The 20403-nt window shown below is 33.2% G+C and overlaps 2 protein-coding genes across 2 annotated transcripts; one reads left to right on the forward strand and one right to left on the reverse strand.

The window, feature by feature from the left end:
* Positions 1 to 237: 237 nt before the first annotated feature.
* LOC106449652 (receptor-like serine/threonine-protein kinase SD1-8) lies at positions 238 to 5867 on the reverse strand. Its single transcript, XM_022718089.2, has 7 exons — positions 3454 to 5867; positions 3200 to 3361; positions 3001 to 3107; positions 2703 to 2913; positions 2361 to 2601; positions 2117 to 2264; positions 238 to 2034 (listed from the first exon to the last, which is right to left on the reverse strand). The coding sequence occupies exons 1-7, from the start codon at positions 4706 to 4708 to the stop codon at positions 1705 to 1707; spliced, it is 2454 nt and encodes an 817-aa protein (XP_022573810.2). The 5' UTR covers positions 4709 to 5867; the 3' UTR covers positions 238 to 1704.
* A 10349-nt stretch (positions 5868 to 16216) lies between these two features.
* Positions 16217 to 19598, forward strand: LOC125607942. The gene is made up of 2 exons (XM_048777510.1): positions 16217 to 17057; positions 17141 to 19598. The coding sequence occupies exon 2, from the start codon at positions 17743 to 17745 to the stop codon at positions 19411 to 19413; it is 1671 nt and encodes a 556-aa protein (XP_048633467.1). The 5' UTR covers positions 16217 to 17057; positions 17141 to 17742; the 3' UTR covers positions 19414 to 19598.
* The last annotated feature ends 805 nt before the right edge of the window (positions 19599 to 20403 follow it).

Genomic DNA, 20403 nt, shown 5'->3' on the forward strand with positions numbered 1-20403 from the left:
AAATTGATTTAAAATATACATATATTCAAAAGTTGATTTTTACTAAAAGATTTTCCAATAACCCTTATAAAAAATGTTTTCCATGTGTAAAAAAATAAAATACAAAGCTCAATTTCAAACACTAACTTAAATTATGGTTTTTTATTTCACATTAAGTTTTAAAATATAATATATGTGATTATTTATATGATTGTACATATAAAATACAAAGCTCAATTTCAAACACTAACTTAAATTATGGTTTTTTTTATTTCACATTAAGTTTTAAAATATAATATATGTGATTATTTATATGATTATACATATAAAATACTATCAATTCTATGATTATTCATATGATGGTACATATAAAATACAATTAATTATACGATGACACAATAGTGACATAAATGGCTGAAACAGTCGAAGATAGAATGGTGGAGTTCTGGCACATAACACCTTTTTAATAGAATAATGACATTGTGCAAAAAAAAAATCAAAATTGTCTTTTTGTAGGAACAAATGTAGTTTGGGATGCACGGAAGCACCATCAGTTGACAATGGTGTTGGTCTGATGAAATAAATAGAGAACCGAGTTGGTATTTTATAATAAACTGGCGGTTGGTAAGAGTGAATATAGAACAATCTTTAGTTGAAACTGGTGTTGGTCTGATCAAATAAAGTGAGAACCGAATGGGTATGTTTTAATAAATTGGCGGTTAGTAAGAGTTTGAACATAGAACAATAGACATATTTTAAAAATCATGTCGGACGAAATAGTTAGACCAGTGGCATTTTATGTAAATTTTCTAGTAATGAAAGGAAATTTAAATAATTGGGCTGAGAAGGACAATTAGTTTGATACGTCAGCAAAATGACACTGTTGTAATTAAAGTAGAAAACAAAAATTACTCCATAGTAATGTTTCTCTATTAATAAGTAAGAGATTTATAAGGTCATAATGCATGTGACTTGACTTACTATAATTAAACCGTACCATTCTCTGTTGTATTAATCATTTAACCTTACCGTGTGGTCTGTATATGTGTATGAAAGATATATACATGAGAGTAGCGGCCCTGGTAGGAAACGGAGGAAGCATCAGCTTCCAGCCGTTTTTAAAATACATAACTTATCGGCCTTTATTTTTTCAAAAGTTTCATTAGTTCAACTGACAAAACATGCAGAGTAAGTAAGTGGCTGTCATGGTTTCAATTCTTTGAAACTGCAAATGTTTTCCTTGTTTTTATAATTTATTCCGGCCCAATTTTTTTTTTAAGCTTCCGGCCCAATGTTTTTTCAGAAGTTTCAGAGCCGGGCCTCATGACAACCATTGCATCACTATGAATTCTCAGACAAATAATTGGTGTATATTATTAGTCACTAGGTCAGTTGGATTTGGTGATGTGTTTTGGTCAAAAAGTGTGGGTACAAAGTTAATGATAGGTTTACAAGTTTGATTTTCTTCGATTTTAATGTGATGTTTGGGGAGTTTTCTAAAGAAGTCAACATTTTTAAGAGGAAATAAAGTGGGTTGCATAATTTGAGAGGGAATAATAACAAACTATAAAGTCAACATATTTAGTCACAGCATTTCTTATAAAGAACCCATTATTAAGGCTTACTATTTGACAGTGCATGTATTTACTATGATAATACATTTGTTTTACTATGTAATAAAATTTAGACGAGAAAAGACTGTCTTAGCCTGAGGTGAAGAGCTGATTACCCAGCACTAACGGGCGTCCAGTCGGCTATATCGAACGGCGTGCAAGTTTCTTTGTTTGGCAGGTTTGATGATGAGGAACCAATCACAAAACGATTTCGAATGACGAAAGAACCAGGACGTTCAGGCTGATTCATCTCTGTTTTATCGCTTGTGAGCATCAACATAACAGACGACATCAGCGGTCTATTATCTTTAGTTTCTTGAACACACAGGAGACCAATATGGATGCATCTTAGAACCTCACTTGGTCGAAATGTTGATGAGGAATCAACGATAACAGGATCTACAATATCGAGCCCTTTTCCTTCCAACCAGAGCTTCCATATCTGTTCAAAAAAAAAAAACCAAAGCATTTTGATCAATCAGAAAAAAAGAAAAGAACAATAGAACTTGATTTGTCAGACTCACATAGAAAAGAAGGCTTTCTTCGTTGTAGTATAAGAATTCGTTGTTTCTCTTTCCAGCGATTATCTCGAGAAGCAAGACTCCAAAACTGAAAACGTCTGATTTGACAGAGCATATCCTATCTATCGCGTATTCGGGAGGCATATAGCCGCTGAGTAACCAAACAGTAAACACACTTGTGAGACTTAAAAAGCAGAATGATATTCTATATTTCTATATATTCCAAAATGTTGGCGGTGGTGCTTACAAAGTTCCGACCATATTCGTTGTACTAGTAGCTTCTGTCTCATCCCTTGCAAATAGCTTAGCCATCCCGAAGTCGGAGATTTTTGGTACCATATCTTTGTCAAGCAAGATGTTGCTCGGTTTCAGGTCCCTGTGGAGGATCCGATACCGAGAATCTTGATGAAGATATAAAAGTCCCCGAGCAATACCATTAGTTATATCCCATCGCTTCTCCCAATCAATCTTATAGCTTTTGGTTTTGTCTACAAAATCAAATCCAAATTAATTTTAATTTTAGTTCCAAATAATTAGCATTCAACTTTAGTATACACTTAGTTTGTAGAAAAAGAAAAAAAGAAAGTACCGAAAATATACGTATCGAGACTGGAATTCTCCATTAGTTCAAAGAGTAGAATCATCTCCTCTCCCTCAAAGCAGTATCCGAGTAGCTGGACGAGGTTGACATGCTGAACGCTGGCGATCAAATTCACCTCGTTGGTGAAACCTTCGATCCCATGAGCTGATCTCACCAACAGCCTTTTAGCTGCGATTGCTTGCCCATCTGGTAAAATCCCCTGTTTCCAGTTACCACGTACGTGTTATATATAAGTTTCAGGGAGTTTAGCTTAGCCCAGTAATATATTTTCTATATACGTTTATACCTTGTAAACAATACCGTAACCACCTTTTCCTATCTTGTTGCAATCAGAAAAGTTTTCTGTGGCCTTGACAACCTTTACTAGCTCCATCGGTACACATTGTAAATTCCCTATATATGTATTAATTATGACCATTTAAAACCTTTTTATCTATTCAGACAGAAGATAAAAATAAAATTAAGAAAGATAATCTCAGGAATACCAATAGGTGGTGCAACGGTTCTTGTTGGAATCTTCTTCTTTCTTTTCCAGAAACAGAACAATATGAAGATGACACCCAGAAGAAACACAATGCAGATTCCAATAATCAACATTATGCTTTTTGCACTCATTTTTCTTGTATTTTTGTTTGAATTTGTCACCGCTAAAGAAACAAGTAAAAGAATCCAAGTTAAAATGATAGATTATAAAATGAAAACATATCTACATTCTATCTTTCTTTTTAGCATAACTTACATATATCAGTAGCAGCCAATCTAACAAATAGATCTTGACCGGCAATCATGCTCTTCCGAAGATCGAGGATTTCTCCCACCCAAATCACACAGCTATTTTGCATATCCGGGTTAGCAAATGCAGTACAATTGCAATTCCTATTGCACTTTTCTTTGCATTCCTTCAACCCAATAGTCATGTCCACAATAGACTTTGTAATATCCGGCAACTTCATTTTCCTAAGCTTCTCAAACCCATCTCCAGAGCAATTCAACTTAGTCTTCCTCATACACCCACCTGTCCAGTCTTGAAAACCCCATGCTTCTTGGTCTCTCGGCTTAAATCCATGAATGCAACCACAGATTCGTGATCTGCTTGTATCACATATACCATTAGGTCCACATTTGTTGTATAACCCGCATGTATCATGCGGTAAAATACGATCTACGCGTTTCCACAATTGTTGTGGTTTTGGAACCCAAGTTGACCGCTTCAACACGCCGTTGTAGGACAATCTCAATATGGAAAAGAAGGTTTTATTAGTGACAGTGAAGAAATATGTGGCCTCTTCTCTGGTTACGGTAATGTTGTACGTCACGTAGGTGAAATTTCCACTCTCATTTTTAATCTTCCAGGGTTCACTCCGGAATGTTGGCAGACCCTTCTTCCGAGTGACACTCTGCACGAGCTCATGACGTTCCACTCCATAGGTGAATTCTCCTGATGACGGATCATCCGAGCTTCTCCAAGATTCCAAGACCCTATTTATATTCGATTTGGCATCAAACCCTAGTTTCATATTGGACACTAAAGCATCCGTCGGAAAATCGAAACTCTGCCACAAACACCCAGTTGATGAGTCGTTGTTGAAGTACCTTAACACGAAGTTCCCACTGTCAAGAAGCTCTCCAGTCACTAGTGATTTCATGAGATTTGTGCTAGTCCTATTGGTCCACCAGACGCGGGTACCGTGTTGATCAAGGAGTACCAGGTTGGTATCCAAGATTTTGAGGGTTCCTACGGGCTTCGACATTGGGTTGTCTCTATTCGCAACCCATACGACTTCCTGAGGAAGCCTGTGGTGCCATATGCCGAGATACCAGCGGTCAGCTACTCCGGAAGTTGTCGACGGTTTAAAGAAACCAAACACAAAGACTTTTTCTGGGGACAAGATGTTTCTTCGAGTAGATATCTTAAACGGCTCTGTCGATACAATTTTCGAATCATATTTTGAGGAAAGATGGAGAACTAAGATGAAGAAAAAACGTACCTTCATCTCTCTTTTTCTTTTTTTGTTTACTTTTGTGCTGTTTAGTCATTGACGGTATATATATTTTTGTTCTACACTAAGTTCAGTTGACCATATACGCTTTGAATTTTCACAATATTGCTTTGACTTTTACAATCTGTCTATTAATTTGAACACAAATGATAGCAAAACTACATGTGCAATTAATTTAACTATTCAGGAAAAAGCATAGCATATGAAGTCCTTGACTAATCGAACAAACTCCACATCGATGATATCAAAACATGATCCTCTATTTTAGGTCATGCAAACCTATGTTTGCCGGGAGACGCGGATGCTCCTTAGTGTTTGGCCATCCCGAGAAAATTCACTGCTTTCTAAAACTTCTTAAGGAGAATCATTTTTATTAAAATATCAGTAAAATTTAGTGTTTTGTTTATGGCGTTAAAAATATTTTTTTTAAAAAAGAACTTTAGCAATTACTGTTATTTTTAATTATTTTTGTCCAAGTATTTTAGGGTTTAGGATCAAGGGTTTAGTATTTTCAAGATTTAGTGTCTAGTGTTTTGATTTAGGGTTTAGGTTTTATCCAAAGTTTAGGATATTTCAAGGGTTTAGAGTTTAGTATTTTGCTGACGGCGATAAAAATATTTTTAAAAAATTCTTTTTTTACAACTACTACTATTTTTATTTATTTTACCTTTTTATATTAAAAATATAATATACCTACAATATTTTTTTAAAGATATTGAATATGAAATAACAAAATACTATTAATTGATGAATCTAGAAGTTCACCCTAGAGAGTGAACCCAAAAATAACTCTAGATAATATGCCAAATTGTCGACTAGGATCTTTTGCTTTCAATAAACCTTCTTCTTTTGAAAATCCAAAGAAAATTAAAAATGTATTAAACTTTAAGGAAAAAAAAATAAAACCTACAAACAAAATTAATTTCCAAGTAAAAGAAAAACCATAAATGTGAAAAATATGAAGTCTTTGATTTCCTATTTTCTCTCCTGGCTAGTGTTTCACAGACATTTTTGTGGAAGGCCCTGTAATTTTCTTTCTAAAAAAAGATTGAAAATGCTTTATATTGAAGAATCAGATGATTTTTTAAATTCACAAATTACTAAATCTAAATCAAAAAGAAGAGATCAATCAGAAAAGAAAAAATATACAAATGGCCAGCAGCGTAAACAGTGTTGTGTTCGTTGTTTTTTTGATGATCTTATTGATTTCTACAGGTAAACAATCATTTCAAATAGGTCTAAAAAAAAAACAATCATTCCAAATAAGCAAAATTATGGTGTCTCCATTAGATTATTTTATATGTATTTGTTTATATAATATATTCAAAATTGTAGCATCTAAAGTTAAGATGGCATATTAGTGCTAAAAGGTAAAAAACTAAATGATATATAGGGATAATTTTTATTTTTATTTTACATCTATATTTACGTACTTTGCAAACATATTTCTGTAAATGTTTGCAAACATATATCATCAGGGAATTAAGGTGTTTTATTTTTCTAGTATGTTAATTTTGTAACAATTTTTAAATATCACATGCACAAATCTAACAACTGCTATGTAATTTCTTATACAATTATTTTTTTGTTTTTGATCTAAACGTAATCCGCACAACTTTATTATATATTTAATCAATATGATTTACATATTTCTCACTTTCCAGAAATACAAAATGGACATGCTCAAAGGCGGGATATATATTGTGAGAAAGTACGAAGCAAGAGGGCTCCACCTGACACTTGTAATAAAAAAGATGCTGATGCATTGTGCAAAAACACTTGTTGGACGAAAGAAACTTATATTGAAGGAAAATGTCTACTACTTCCAAAGACTACAAAAAAAGCTTGCTACTGCTGGCAATTCAATTGTTAATAAATACCCTAATTTGATTATGGTATAAAACTAATTCGCTTGTGTTCAAAATAATAATATGAGAAATTTTGTCCTATATTCATAGTAGGACTTAAATTGATTGTATACCTATAATAAATAAAGTGCTATAATGTTTGTGTAATAATTGATGTATTATCCTTGACATGAACACATTTATTTTTACGTGTGAACAATTTTTTTTTATTTTTACAATTATGATTTCTCCATCAATTTTTAATTGGTTTCAGTTCCTATTAAAACAATTATGATTTCTCCATCTATAGGTTTAAAACTTTCAAAACAAACATATATTTTATAAATTTTATACTCCCTCTGTTTCAAAATACATGAAGTTTTAATATTGTGCATAACTATTAAAAAAATTGTTTTTTATCTTAAAAATATCATTAAAATATAAATTAAAAGTTATTCAAAGAAAACATACTACAAAATATCATTGGTTACACAGTTTTTGATAAAGTGAAAAAGTGCATTGATATATGAAAACATCATCTATTTTGAAATATAAAAAACTCACTAAAACATCATCTATTTTGAAACGGAGGGAGTACAATTTTTCATAAACGTGATTTTAAATCTATACTATTTTATCTCTTTCTCTCTCTCTCTCTCACTCTCTCTCTCTCTCTCTTTCTACCATCCCCGCCGCTTCCTCTTTCTCCTTTGCGTGGGGAAAGAGAACGTTATCCATATTCATATAAAATTGACACAGATATCAATGCATGGCTATATTCTTAATAAATGGAGTTGTTATGAATATTAAGGAAAATGACCCTAATAATATCTGATACAAGGTGGTAATTATTGTAATCAATAAAATTAGAATTATTGTTATCGATTAGTTTTCAGCATGATGTTGTCTTGTAGTATTTTTGCATGTCTCGTATATGTAAGATACATAAATATATTATTTATCACAATTATATAGTAATAATTCTTTTATATTACTAATAAATGATTACTTGTGTAAATAAATATGTATTTTAAAATCCCCAGATTATATCAAAGTGTTGATATGGATTTAGATATGCTTGATTTAGTTAAATCAGTTTTGAATAAAAAAAGCTTTGATAATTTTAATTCTTAATTTGATTAGAATTAAAATTAAGATTATCTAAGAATAATTCATAATTTATTTAGATTAAAATTAATTTAATTATTTTAATTCAATTAAAATGCATATAAGATATGCATTAGTTATTTTTTTATATCCCTCAGACTATATTTGTGAAGTGATTTTGCCACATGTTTTTTCTACAATCAATTTCACAAAACAAATATGACATGGCTATTGAAATTGATGACATGTATTATAGCTTAATATGACATGGACAATTGCATTTAATGTCAATTTATATTTTTGGAAATTTTTTTAGAATATGGAAATAACTCATAAATCACCATTAAACTAAATATATTCAAATATGGAATTATAAATTTCGAAATATAATTTAATTATATATTTTTAAATTATAAAATTTTATTACTAAAATTTTCAAAATGTATACAATTTTTTTGGAAAATTATAAAAATTTAATCGTAAAATCATTATTTTCTAATATATCTACAAATTTTATAAATATTATTTAGTTTTAATTTTTGGTAATTATGCAAATTTTACAAATTTATTTAATATATTTAATTATAATAAATAGATAGCAAATCTATCTAAGATTATAATTTCAAATATATACATGCATATTCTTAAATATATTTTTTTATGTTTAATTAAATCAAATTTATATTAAAATATTGATACGGAAAAGAAAATTTACAATATTAACAAAATTTCATTTTAAAATATAATTTATACTTATCTGTTAAAAATATTTTAGATTTTTACTGCACATGGTGTAGGAAGACACCTATTGTCCTTTATGCAATCAATTTCACAAAACAAATATGACTTGGCTAATGAAATTGATGACATGTCTTATAGCTTAATATGACATAGACAATTGCATTTAATGTTCATTTATATTTTTGGTAAATTTTTTAAAATATGATAATAACTCATATATTACATTTAATGTCAATTTATATTTTTGAAATTTATTTTAGAATATGGTAATAACTCATAAATCATCATTAAAATAAATATATTCAAATATGGCATTAAAATTTTCGAAATATAATTTAATTATATCTTTTTTAATTATACAATTTTATTTACATTGTTTACGATCCCCTAGATTATATTTGCGAAGTGATTTTGCCACATGTCCTCTTTATAATCAATTTAACAAAACAAATATGACATGGCTACTGAAATTGATGACATGACTTCCTAAAAAAAATATGACATGGATTATTTCATTTAATGTTGATTTATATTTTTGACAAACTTATTAGAATATGAGAATAATTCATATATTACATTCAATATTGATATTCTTTTTGGTAAACTTTTTTTAAATATGGTAATAGCTCATACCTCATCTATAAAATAAATATATTCAAATATAAAATTTCAAATTTTGAAATATTATTATTTTTTATAATTATACAATTTGTATTACTAAAGCTTTAAAAAATTTCTACAACTTTTAAAAAAAATTAATATCAAATCGTAAGACCATTAGTTTTTTATATATATACAAATTTTATAAATAATGTTTAGGCTAAATTTTTGATAATTATACAATTTTATATCATTTTTATTAGTTTGATACAAATTGATTTAATATATATCAAATCTATACTAAATATTAGTAAAAAATAGTAAAATCTATAATATTTAATAAAATTTATTTTTAATTATAAGTTAGATTTAAAAAATTTCTTACAGCACATGGTGCAGGAAAAAACCTAGTTAGATATAAATTTTAAGTAGAAAATTAAATAGGATTAAAATTAATTTCTCAATAAATTTCAGTAATTTTTGTTGTTTACCCAATCTTATCAACTATCAATGTTCGTTTCATTGTAAGATTGGCTTGACAAAGCAATGTATCTGCAATTAAATGTGTGAGGTGGATGATAACGGTTACCATGTGAAATAAGATTGGTTTAGTTGACTAAGCTACCAAAACGGTTTTCGTCTTGAAGAAATAGGTTGGATAAGAAATAAGATGTCGTCTAACAACCAATAATTGTATTTCATATAGTTATCAAAGTGTTGCTTACTTTTTTTTACACCAATTGCTTATATTAAAATTAAAGGCCCAATTAATGGACTAAGTCAGTTACAACCGAAGAGATCATCGACGGCAAACTGATAAATGAATATAACTAAGATATGACGAAAGATAGATGTGGCTATGGAGAGAAGAGATCCATAGAGAAGCTTCACTTGTAATCCTAAAACCCAAGTTCGAAGAAACGCAAAGAAGTCGAGATCGACGTTGAAGAACCCAACTAATAGGTTTAGAGAGTAAGAAGTCTGTGAAACTCCGTAAAGGATAACAGCTCTGGTGAGAGGTTCACAGTGACGACTATGTAAAGAATCGTTGATGCTTGAGACAGTGTAATGTAATGGAGACTCAGCGGTGACGTAGTAATGAGCAGATCTGACGAGTTCACACTCTTGCACAGTAGTTCATGCGACGAGGAAAGGGGTGGGGGATCATAGAGCGGACTCTATAAAGAACCGTCGATGCTTGAGACGGCATATTGTGATGGAAACGCAGCGGTGATGCAGTAGCGAGAATATCTGGTGAGTCCACACTCTTACATAGAACTACTGGCGACGAGGAAAGGGATGGGAGGATCGTGAGGCCGGCTCTTTGAAGAACCGTCGATGTTTGAGATGGCATAGTGTGATGGAGACGCAGTGGTGACATAGAAGCGAACAAATTTGGCGAATCTACACTCTTGCACAGTAGATCATGAAGACGTTACGACAGTTGAATAGAAAAATGTTGATTCAGAGCAGAGGGGTCGTCGCTTTAAACGAAAGCTTCACAATGGAAGATTCAGCGAACTAACCAAAGTCCAAAAGCTGGTCGTAGACCTATAGAGTCTCGGCAGGGAATGACGGAGATGAGGTGACATAAATGGTATTGGTGGTGCATAGATGACAAAGTGTGATGATGGCAGCAGCGTTGAAGGAGATGCGACAATGGGGTTGGAGGGGAACAAAGGATTGGAACTAGATAACAGTCGTGGACCAGACACAAAAGATTCACCGGAGATAGTAGCAATCTCCAGCTGGAGAGTAAGAACCATCACGACTGTATGGGGCGTGGTAGTGGTGGCTCATTCCGGCCGACGAAAGCACCAACACAGTGCAGGTGGAGGTGCGTCAAAAACAGAGAAGCAAGCAGATCTGTTAGGCACATGCTTGAGCTGAGCAGTTTCGGAGTGTCCACTCGACCTAAGCAGTGCTGTGGCGGTGGCGAGGAGAGCAGATGGAGAGACAGTGAGGCAAGAGGAAGCAGTGACAGTAACGAAGCGAACACGAGGCGTCATGATGGTAAGACGAACAAGAGAAGAGACTGTGGTGAAACAGGTGGAAGGAGCAACAATGGCGAATGGAGAAAATGGAGGGTTAGTGACAGTGCCGAAGCTCAATCGGATTTTAGTGATATATGGATCTTGAAATATTATATTCATTTGATTGAAAATGTTTTGAATATAATACAAATTTTATTAATTGTTGAATTTTTCAAATTCCTGAACATTATATTAACATTTTCTATTTTTTTTATTCCAGCAATGTTAACTCCTCTCAACTTTTTTTCAGTGAGATATGTTCTCAAGAAGAAAAAACTGAATGGATTAAACTCCTTCAATAGTATCGAAACCCGAGAATTGTTCTCAAACAAGAGGGTAAGAACAAAAGAAAGGGTAGGCCAAGTTGGATTGTGAATCCTAGCAAGTCTGATCCTTCTTTTAAGTTTAATCCTTATTTGGAATATCTAAAAAGGAAGAAGACTTTTGAAATATCGTATTCGGGTATTATGTTATAGAAGTAAATGTTACCACTACTGATTTTATTTCTTGGGTATTGGATATCGGTTCTCGTGCTCATATTTGTACAAATATGAATAGTCTAAGCAACAATAGAATTTTGGAGAAATGACAAGTGGACCTACGCATGGGAAACGGAGCAAGAGTTGCTGCATTACCGTGGGAACATTTCATTTGTCTTTACTTTAAGCTTGGTATTAGAACTTAAGAATTGCTACTATGTATCTACTATAAGTACGAATATTATTTTCATTCCTTGTCTGAATTTGGAAGGATTTCAATTTTCGATTAAAAAATGTATTGTTCTTTTGATCGTAATGATATTTTTATGGTAGCGGCTCATTAGAGAATAGACTTTATATTCTAGACCAAAGCATGTCTGTCTATAACATTAATTAGTACCACAAGATTCAAGTATAATGACATGAATCAAATCTTTTGGCATTGTCGTTTGGGTTACATAAATGAGAAGCCCATTCAAAAGCTTCATAATGATGGACTTTTGAACTCATTTGATTATGAATCATATGACAAATGTGAAACTTTTTCATTGGGTAAAATGACTAAGGCTCCTTTTACTGGACATAGTGAAAGAGCTAAAGACTTGTTTGAACTTGTACATACTGAAGTATGTTGATCAACGAGTATAATTGCTAGAGGAAACTATCAGTCCTTCAGTAGATATGGTTATTTTTATCCAATGATATATAAGTTTGAATCTTTTGAAAAGTTGAAAGAATTTCAGAGTAAAGTATAAATCAGCTTGACAAGAAAATAAAAGCTCTTCGATCTGATCGAGGTGGAAGATATTTGATTCAAGCGTTTAATGATCATCTGAGAGCATGTGGAATTGGTTCATAACTCACTCCTCCAAGAATACCACAATTGTGTGTGTATACGAAAGAAGGAACCAGACTTTATTAGATATAGTTCAATTTATTATAAGTCATACAGATCTTCCATTATCCTTTTGGGGATACGCTCTATAACGTATGCATTTATGCTAAATAGATGTCTATCAAAATAAGTTGAGAAGACACCATATGAGATTTAAACAAGAAAAGTTCCAAATTTGTCTTTTCTCAAAATTTGGAGTTCTGATGCTTATGTCAAACGTATGTTTACTGATAAGCTTGGACCCAAATCTGATAAATACTACTTCGTTGGTTATCCAAAAGAAACCATGTTATTACTTTTACAACTCCACCGAGACAAAGTGTTTGTTTCTCGAAGTAGCGTTTTCTATAAAGAGAATTTCTTTCCAAGAAGAACAGTGGAAGTAAAGTACAACTCTAAGAAATTCAAGAAACGCAGGAGGTTGTTTTCATCTTCTCAAGAAGATAACCAATTAGATTTACATAAGAGTCGTAGAATCTTCACATGTGAAACCGGAGGTATGTAGGTCCAAAAGGACACCTCACAAACATGATATATATGGGGTTTGAGTGACAGATATACAGAAAGTTTAGGGTACTGGATCCGGTCGGATCGATGATTTTAGTATCCGGATATGTGCCTTCTGGATATCCAGGTCTCGGATATTCGTCTACATATTGTATTACGCGTGAGTATCGGGATCCGGATTTGGACCCGTATAGAAATAAAAAATATTTTTAAAATATTAAATTCTAAAAATAATACATAAATTAAATATCTATACAAAATTTATATTTTCTATATATATATATATATATATATATGATTACAAAACTAAATATAATACTACAAGACTAATTTATGTATAAATATTAATATATCAACTACAATTATTAATAAATAATACATAAATTAAATATCTATACAAAATTTATATTATATATATATATATGATTACAAAACTAAATATAATACTACAAGACTAATTTATGTATAAATATTAATATATCAACTACAATTATTAATAAAATTTAATATATTTAAAAAATTCTGATTCTGATCAGAATATCAAGATTTAAAAATTGATTCAGATCCGTTTTCGGCGGATCTGACATTTTACTATCCAAATTTGGATCCAGTCACCCTTGATACCCTATTTTCAGAGCGGATCTCGGATTGGATTCGGGTCCTAGATAGGCCCTACTATTTTATGCTTTATACTAGCGTGAAAATAACAAACTCAAAGGCTCTCACCTTGTTGCGTCCAAGGCGCCACGAGACTCAATCAAAAGCGCACCATGGCGAGGGCCTTGCCAAATTACCATCGCCATAAAGGTTAATGCCGTTATGACAGTCGCCATGGTGCGTCTTGTGCCTTGACGCTCAACTTTTAAAGAATGCATTACACTAGGGGTGGCTGTCGGATAGCTGTTAGGATTCAGGTTGGATATTTCGGATGTTTGGGTATTTTGGTATAGAAGTATAAAACCCGTTCAGATATTTCTATACTTCGGGTTGGTTTTGGATATTTTTAGTTCGGGTTCAGGTATTTCGGATATAACCGAAAAGCCAAAGCATTTGATAAAAATTTCGAACTACCGATAATTTTTTTTAAAAACCACATAATTATTGCAAAAAAAACACTGTTTCTTCTCTTGCTTTTGTTACGTAACACGACCAAGAGTAACAAGGAAAGCTCCATGTATGGAAACTATCCCTCTGTATGAAGAACGACAAGATGGTTCAAGGTGTCTCTGGTTGTTACAGTGACGTTTATGGTGGTTATTGTTGATGGCGGTAACAACTAATGTCTCCGAGAAACCTTTCATAGATCATGAGAATAACAATATTTTAGGAAATAAAATCTTGTATGGAGAGAAGATGAGAAATGGGAGATGCAGATGGTGCCTTAATATCTCACATTTAAGAAAAAGATACATATTTATATATATGTGGACACGTTTAGGTTAGGGAAAATTGTGATTTAGTATTGATTTTATATAATATTAATTAAGGGAAAAATGTCATTACATAAATTGGATGAAAGATATAGATTTGGGTTAAAGTATACATATCTTCGGTTGACTTCAGATATTATTTCGGGTTTCGGATATACCTGATAGGGTTCGGGTATCCAAACTTGTTCAATACAAAACCCATTCGAGTATTTTGCTACTTCGATTCGGATTCTGGTTCAGTTTTTCGGATCGAGTTCGGATTCGGATTTGGATGTCAGATAAAATGCCCAGCCCTACATTGCACTATAAGATACTTTTGTCTTTTCTTTAAGATCCAAAGTCACATTCCAATTGAGAAGTATTTTTTGTGTCTATGAGAATACTTGGGGAGTTTGAATGCGGTAATATGGTAAAACTTCGGATCCATCAAAACTAAATCCGGATTCGAATATCTTAATTTTTCCAGATTACCGGATCCATATTTCAAATATATTAAATTTAATTTTTATTAATAATTATATTGATATATTAGTATTTATGCATAAAATTATTTTTTGATATAATAATTTTTTAATATTATATTTTATATATACATATAATATTTAAATTAAGTATTATTTTTAGAATTATAGTATTAAAATATTTTTACAAATCTGGATCCAGATATTATAGTACGATATCTAAATGGATATCCGGATCCGGATACCCAAAATTGGTTGGATATCCAGATCTGTCTCATCCCTAGTTGTAGCCTTGTAGGCATGGGCTTTTTAACCTGGACCTGAAGACCCGAACCGGAACCGACCCAAAAATACCCGACCCGGAACCGGACCAAAAATTACAAGTACCTTTTGGGTCTAAATTTTTTTTACCCGAAAGAACCGGAACCAAAAGGAACCGACCCGAATAGACCCGGACCAAAAAATAACCGACCCGAATAGACCCGACCCGATAAAAACCGATTTGTACCCGACTTAGAAACATGTATATCTAAAACTATGATGTTTTTGTGTTCTATTTTATATATATTATTTTATGATTAGTTGAAATATCTTTTGTTAACAATATTTGTTATTATTTTTTAACATTTTTAAGTAATATAAAGCTTTAAAATGTAAAATTTAGAGTTTAAAAATGTTTTATTTTTATTATTAATAGTTTCATTTAAGTTATTTTTTAAAATTTTAGATATATATGACAAATATCAACTAAATTTGACGGAATTGGATATGTCATGTCCTTTTCAGATCTTAAATACATGAACCCGACCCGGATCCGATATGGACCCGAATAATTACGGATATTTTATGAGTATTTTAATTATAAACCCGAACCGACCCGGACCCGAGAAGAACCGACCCGAACCGAAAATTTCTAAGTACCTATTGGATCTAAATATTTAGGACCCGAAAGACACGGACCCGAGAGGAACCGGCCCGAATCTGACCCGAAATCCCGAACGCCCAGGCCTACCTAGTTGTGTTAGTTTAGTAAGTATATATATAATATATATATATATATATATATATATATTCACAATTTAGTTAGGATATTTATTTTGTGTTAGGTTTATAGATATGTTAATTTTTTAATTAACTTTTAATTAAAAACAGTTTTTTTTGTTTTCCAACAATTTTGTTTATAATTATTTAACATTTTAATATATAAATATATAATATATATATACAAAATAAAGTCTATTTTTTGTTTTCTATTTTGATATCCACATGTATATATTTATATAGTTACTTTTTTAACGTGTTATTGTGGACATCATATTGTGGATAGAAGAGTTATATACATAATATGGATATTAACATAGTGTGGATGTGGATGGTTATTAAGATTCTTTGAATATGTTTTGTGTTAATTTGTTAAGAGAAAATGACACAAAGAACACTAAATGAAGTTTTCCTCCCCAAACTAGCACTCAGGATCAGAATTCACAAAAATAGGTTTCATTAAAGGGGCAATTTACCCTTATGCCCCCTTCTTTAACTAATTTAAAAAACAAATTTGAAATCAATTTGTCGCCGTCCTCGTTTCATCGCTTCTTCTTCTCGTCTCTCCGTCGTCGTCGTCGTCGTCTCTCCGTCGTCGTCTCCCCGTCCTTGTCGTCGTCGTCTCTCCGTCGTCGTCGTCGTCGTCGTCGTCGTCGTCTCTCCGTCGTCGTCTTCGCCTCTCCGTTGATCCGTCGTCGTCGTCTCTCCGTTTATTTTATCGTCGTCGTCGTTTCTCAATTGATCTGTCGTTTCTACGTCTATTCATCTCATTCTCTCTCTCGTGTGTCTGATTTGATTAAGGTTTGAATCATTTCATTTTGTTATACATTATCTAGGTTTTGTTATATATTATTCATTTGTTGATGATTTGAAGTTGATTTTGTAGAACAATGGAAGTTTTGTGCATCTGTGGACAATGGATCTCAAAAGAATCTCTCCAGTGGGAGTTTCTTGTTGATTTGAAGAGGAATGCATCAATCATTTCCATAGAAGAAGATCTACTGTATGAAGATTTGATGAAGATTGTCTCTGAAGATTTTAGTGTTAAAGAGGAAGAAATCAGTTTGAGTTATGGTTTTTCATTGGATATGAAATGTATTATTGAAAGTTTCCCCCCACTCTCGATAGGTAATACTCGTCAGCTCAGAACTTTCATTTCCAAGACTAGAGCATTTGATGGAACCTGTCGTTTGTGTGTTAAGGTTTGTATGATTTTTTCTTAGACTTTTCAGGATATGCTTCATAACCAAGTATTATGCCTTACAGAACTACTTGACTTATGCAGGTTAGTACTGATCCAGTTAGCTGTAACACTCAAGCTTCTGATACATTTGCTTCTACTGTTCCATTGAATGCCAATCCAGCGATTCTTTCTACTGTGCAGAGTGAAAAACAGGTACATTGTCCTTAATTCCCTTTTTCTGTTTGTGTTTGCATGATATGCTTCATAATCAAGTACTATGCCTTACAAAACTACTTGACTTTTGCAGAGTCTTCTATATGAAGGTGTTTCTACAGTTCCTCTGAATGCTCTTCCGGATTTTAGTACTGATTCAGCTAGCTGTAACATTCAAGCTTCTGATACATTTGCTTCTACTGTTCCATTGAATGCCAATCCAGTGATTCTTCCTACTGTGCAGAGTGAAAAACAGGTACATTGTCCCTAATTCCCTTTTTCTGTTTGTGTTTGCATGATATGCTTCATAATCAAGTATTATGCCTTACAGAACTACTTGACTTTTGCAGAGTTTTCTATATGAAGGTGTTTCTACAGTTCCTCTGAATGCTCTTCCGGATTTTAGCCCTGTCCATATTGGACTTTCACCAAACACGAGAGTAGCTGGCGATATTAAGGTGAATAGCTATTTTAAGACAAAGAGAGAGTTGATGTTGAGGATGAAGAAATGGGCTTTAGAGTGGAAGTTTGAGTACAAGACTGTCTCTTCTAACAAGTCAAGAGTGCTTTTGAGTTGTGTTGATGAAAATTGCACGTGGAGGATGCGTGCTATCAAGCTACCTGTTTCAGATTTTTTCGTTGTTAAAAAGTATGTTCATGAGCATACATGCGATACAACACACAGGAAAGCCAACCACAGACAAGCATCTGCAAAGTTGTTGGGTTCTTTGATTTCCAGCAATTATGGAGAAAAAAAGGAAGGTCTCAAACCGAAACAGATCATTGAACAGGTCAGGATGCTGCATGGTGTTCACATCAATTACAAACAAGCTTGGAGAGTGAGAGAAGAAGCTCAGATTTTGGTTAGAGGGACTCCTGAAGACAGCTATTACAATTTGTCTAGGTGGTTGTATAAAATCACAGAAACAAACCCTGGTTCCTTGACTTATCAACATGTTGATGCTGCAGGAAAGTTCAAGTATGCATTTGTGGCTTTTGGTCCATCGATAAGGGGATTTTCATTGATGAGGAGAGTTATTGCAGTAGATGGTACATTTCTGAAGGGAAAATTCAATGGGACTTTATTGGCAGCTTGTGCTCAAGATGGGAATTATCATCTATATCCTCTCGCTTTTGCAGTGGTTGACGCAGAAAACGGCGCCTCTTGGAAATGGTTCTTTAGAGGTTTGAGCCAGAAGATCCCGGACGCTTCGGATCTTGTTTTTGTATCAGACAGGGCTAACTCCATTTCTTCAGCGTTGGAGGATGTATATCCCTTATCTCACCATGGAATTTGCAGGATCCATCTGCTCCGCAACATCACTCCTACATATGCGAAGACTGGGTTGCTACCTCTGGTGGAAAGCGCTGCTGATGCCTATACGTGTCACGAGTTCTGGTTAATCTTCAAGGACATAAAGGATAAATGTCCTGAATTGGCTAAGTATCTGGAAGAGTCTGATTTTAGGAAGTGGGCACGAAGCTATGCGCCTGCGAACAGGTATAATATCATGACTACCAACATTGCAGAGTCTCTCAATTCTATGTTGAAGATGCCTCGTGAGTTGCCCATTATCTCTCTCCTTGAAACTATCAGATTGACGATGACCACTTGGTTTTTTGAGCGACGCGAAGCGGCTGCGAAACATAAGCACCTGGTTACTCCAAAAGTTGTTCAGAAATTGGTATCTAGGTTAGGGGCCGCAATGTTGTTGAATGTGTATCAAGTTGATCGAAGCGAGTTTGAGGTGAAGAATGAAACAATGAAGTTTGTTGTTGACTTGGAGAAGCGGCATTGCACATGTAATGTTTTCGACATTGACAAGATCCCCTGCATCCATGCCATCGCTGCTGCTAAGCATATCAAGAGAGATGAAAACCGTTTTGTTGATGCTTCTCACTTGACAGAAACGTGGGCTAAAGCTTATGCTGAAAGCATACATCCTGGTGGAGAGTTGTCAACGTCCACCTATCCAGAGAATATTGATGAACTGTCTTGCCCACCTCCAGCTACCAAAAAGAAAAGTGGACGCCCTCCTACAAAGAGAAAGAGATCCGTTGGCGAGTTTGGGGTTCCTGGATCTAAATCTCAGTCCCACAAGTGCAGCAGATGTGGCACAGGAGGGCACAACAAGATCACATGCCAGAGGCCTATAGGATGAAGTTCTACATTTTTACATTTTTATCGATTATTATTTGGATGTTTGGCTATTTTGATGGTTACATGATATGCACAAGACCATATACATTTTTTCTTTTGGAACCCTATCCTGAATAAGTATGATTTCTTACAACTTTTGTAATATACAACATTATCTTTTGATCTCATTTCAATTTTTAGTTTAAACTTCTTTGCTAGAAAAAAACACAGTAATATTCAACTATTCTGGAATCCCATCCAACTTTTGTAACATCCAACTTTTGTAATATACAATGTATTTATACTATAAATTGTATGGGTAAATTCAATTATGTGGAAGCAACTAACAGATGATTCTCCTCAGCCTAGCGGCTAAACCACGAAACCTATGATACCGAAACATTTGATCGACCCGGGTTCGACTCTCCTACGAGTAATGGGTTTTTTTTTTTTTTTTTGTTCAAACATATATCTCAGGAATCACATTTGTCGCAATCGGAAGCCCATCCTGAACTATCAAAGATCTTTCCAATGTATTTATACTATAAATTGTATGGGTAAATTCAATTATGTGGAAGCAACTAACAGATGATTCTCCTCAGCCTAGCGGCTAAACCACGAAACCTATGATACCGAAACATTTGATCGACCCGGGTTCGACTCTCCTACGAGTAATGGGTGATTTTTTTTTTTTTTGTTCAAACATATATCTCAGGAATCACATTTGTCGCAATCGGAAGCCCATCCTGAACTATCAAAGATCTTTCCAATGTATTTATACTATAAATTGTATGGGTAAATTCAATTATGTGGAAGCAACTAACAGATGATTCTCCTCAGCCTAGCGGCTAAACCACGAAACCTATGATACCGAAACATTTGATCGACCCGGGTTCGACTCTCCTACGAGTAATGGGTGATTTTTTTTTTTTTGTTCAAACATATATCTCAGGAATCACATTTGTCGCAATCGGAAGCCCATCCTGAACTATCAAATATACAATGTATTTAT

The sequence above is a fragment of the Brassica napus genome, chromosome A4, assembly GCF_020379485.1.
Source record: "Brassica napus cultivar Da-Ae chromosome A4, Da-Ae, whole genome shotgun sequence".
NCBI lineage: Eukaryota > Viridiplantae > Streptophyta > Magnoliopsida > Brassicales > Brassicaceae > Brassica > Brassica napus.

Bases quoted from the DNA above. Each gene is read 5' to 3' on its own strand.
- LOC106449652 (XM_022718089.2), bottom strand. From the start codon at position 4,708: ATGAAGGTACGTTTTTTCTTCATCTTAGTTCTCCATCTTTCCTCAAAA. The intron at 3,362-3,453 runs GTAAGTTATGCT...TTGTTTCTTTAG, and splicing joins ATTGGCTGCTACTGATATAT to CGGTGACAAATTCAAACAAA. The intron at 2,914-3,000 runs GTATAAACGTAT...AACTGGAAACAG, and splicing joins GTTACGGTATTGTTTACAAG to GGGATTTTACCAGATGGGCA.
- LOC125607942 (XM_048777510.1), top strand. From the start codon at position 17,743: ATGTTGAGGATGAAGAAATGGGCTTTAGAGTGGAAGTTTGAGTACAAG.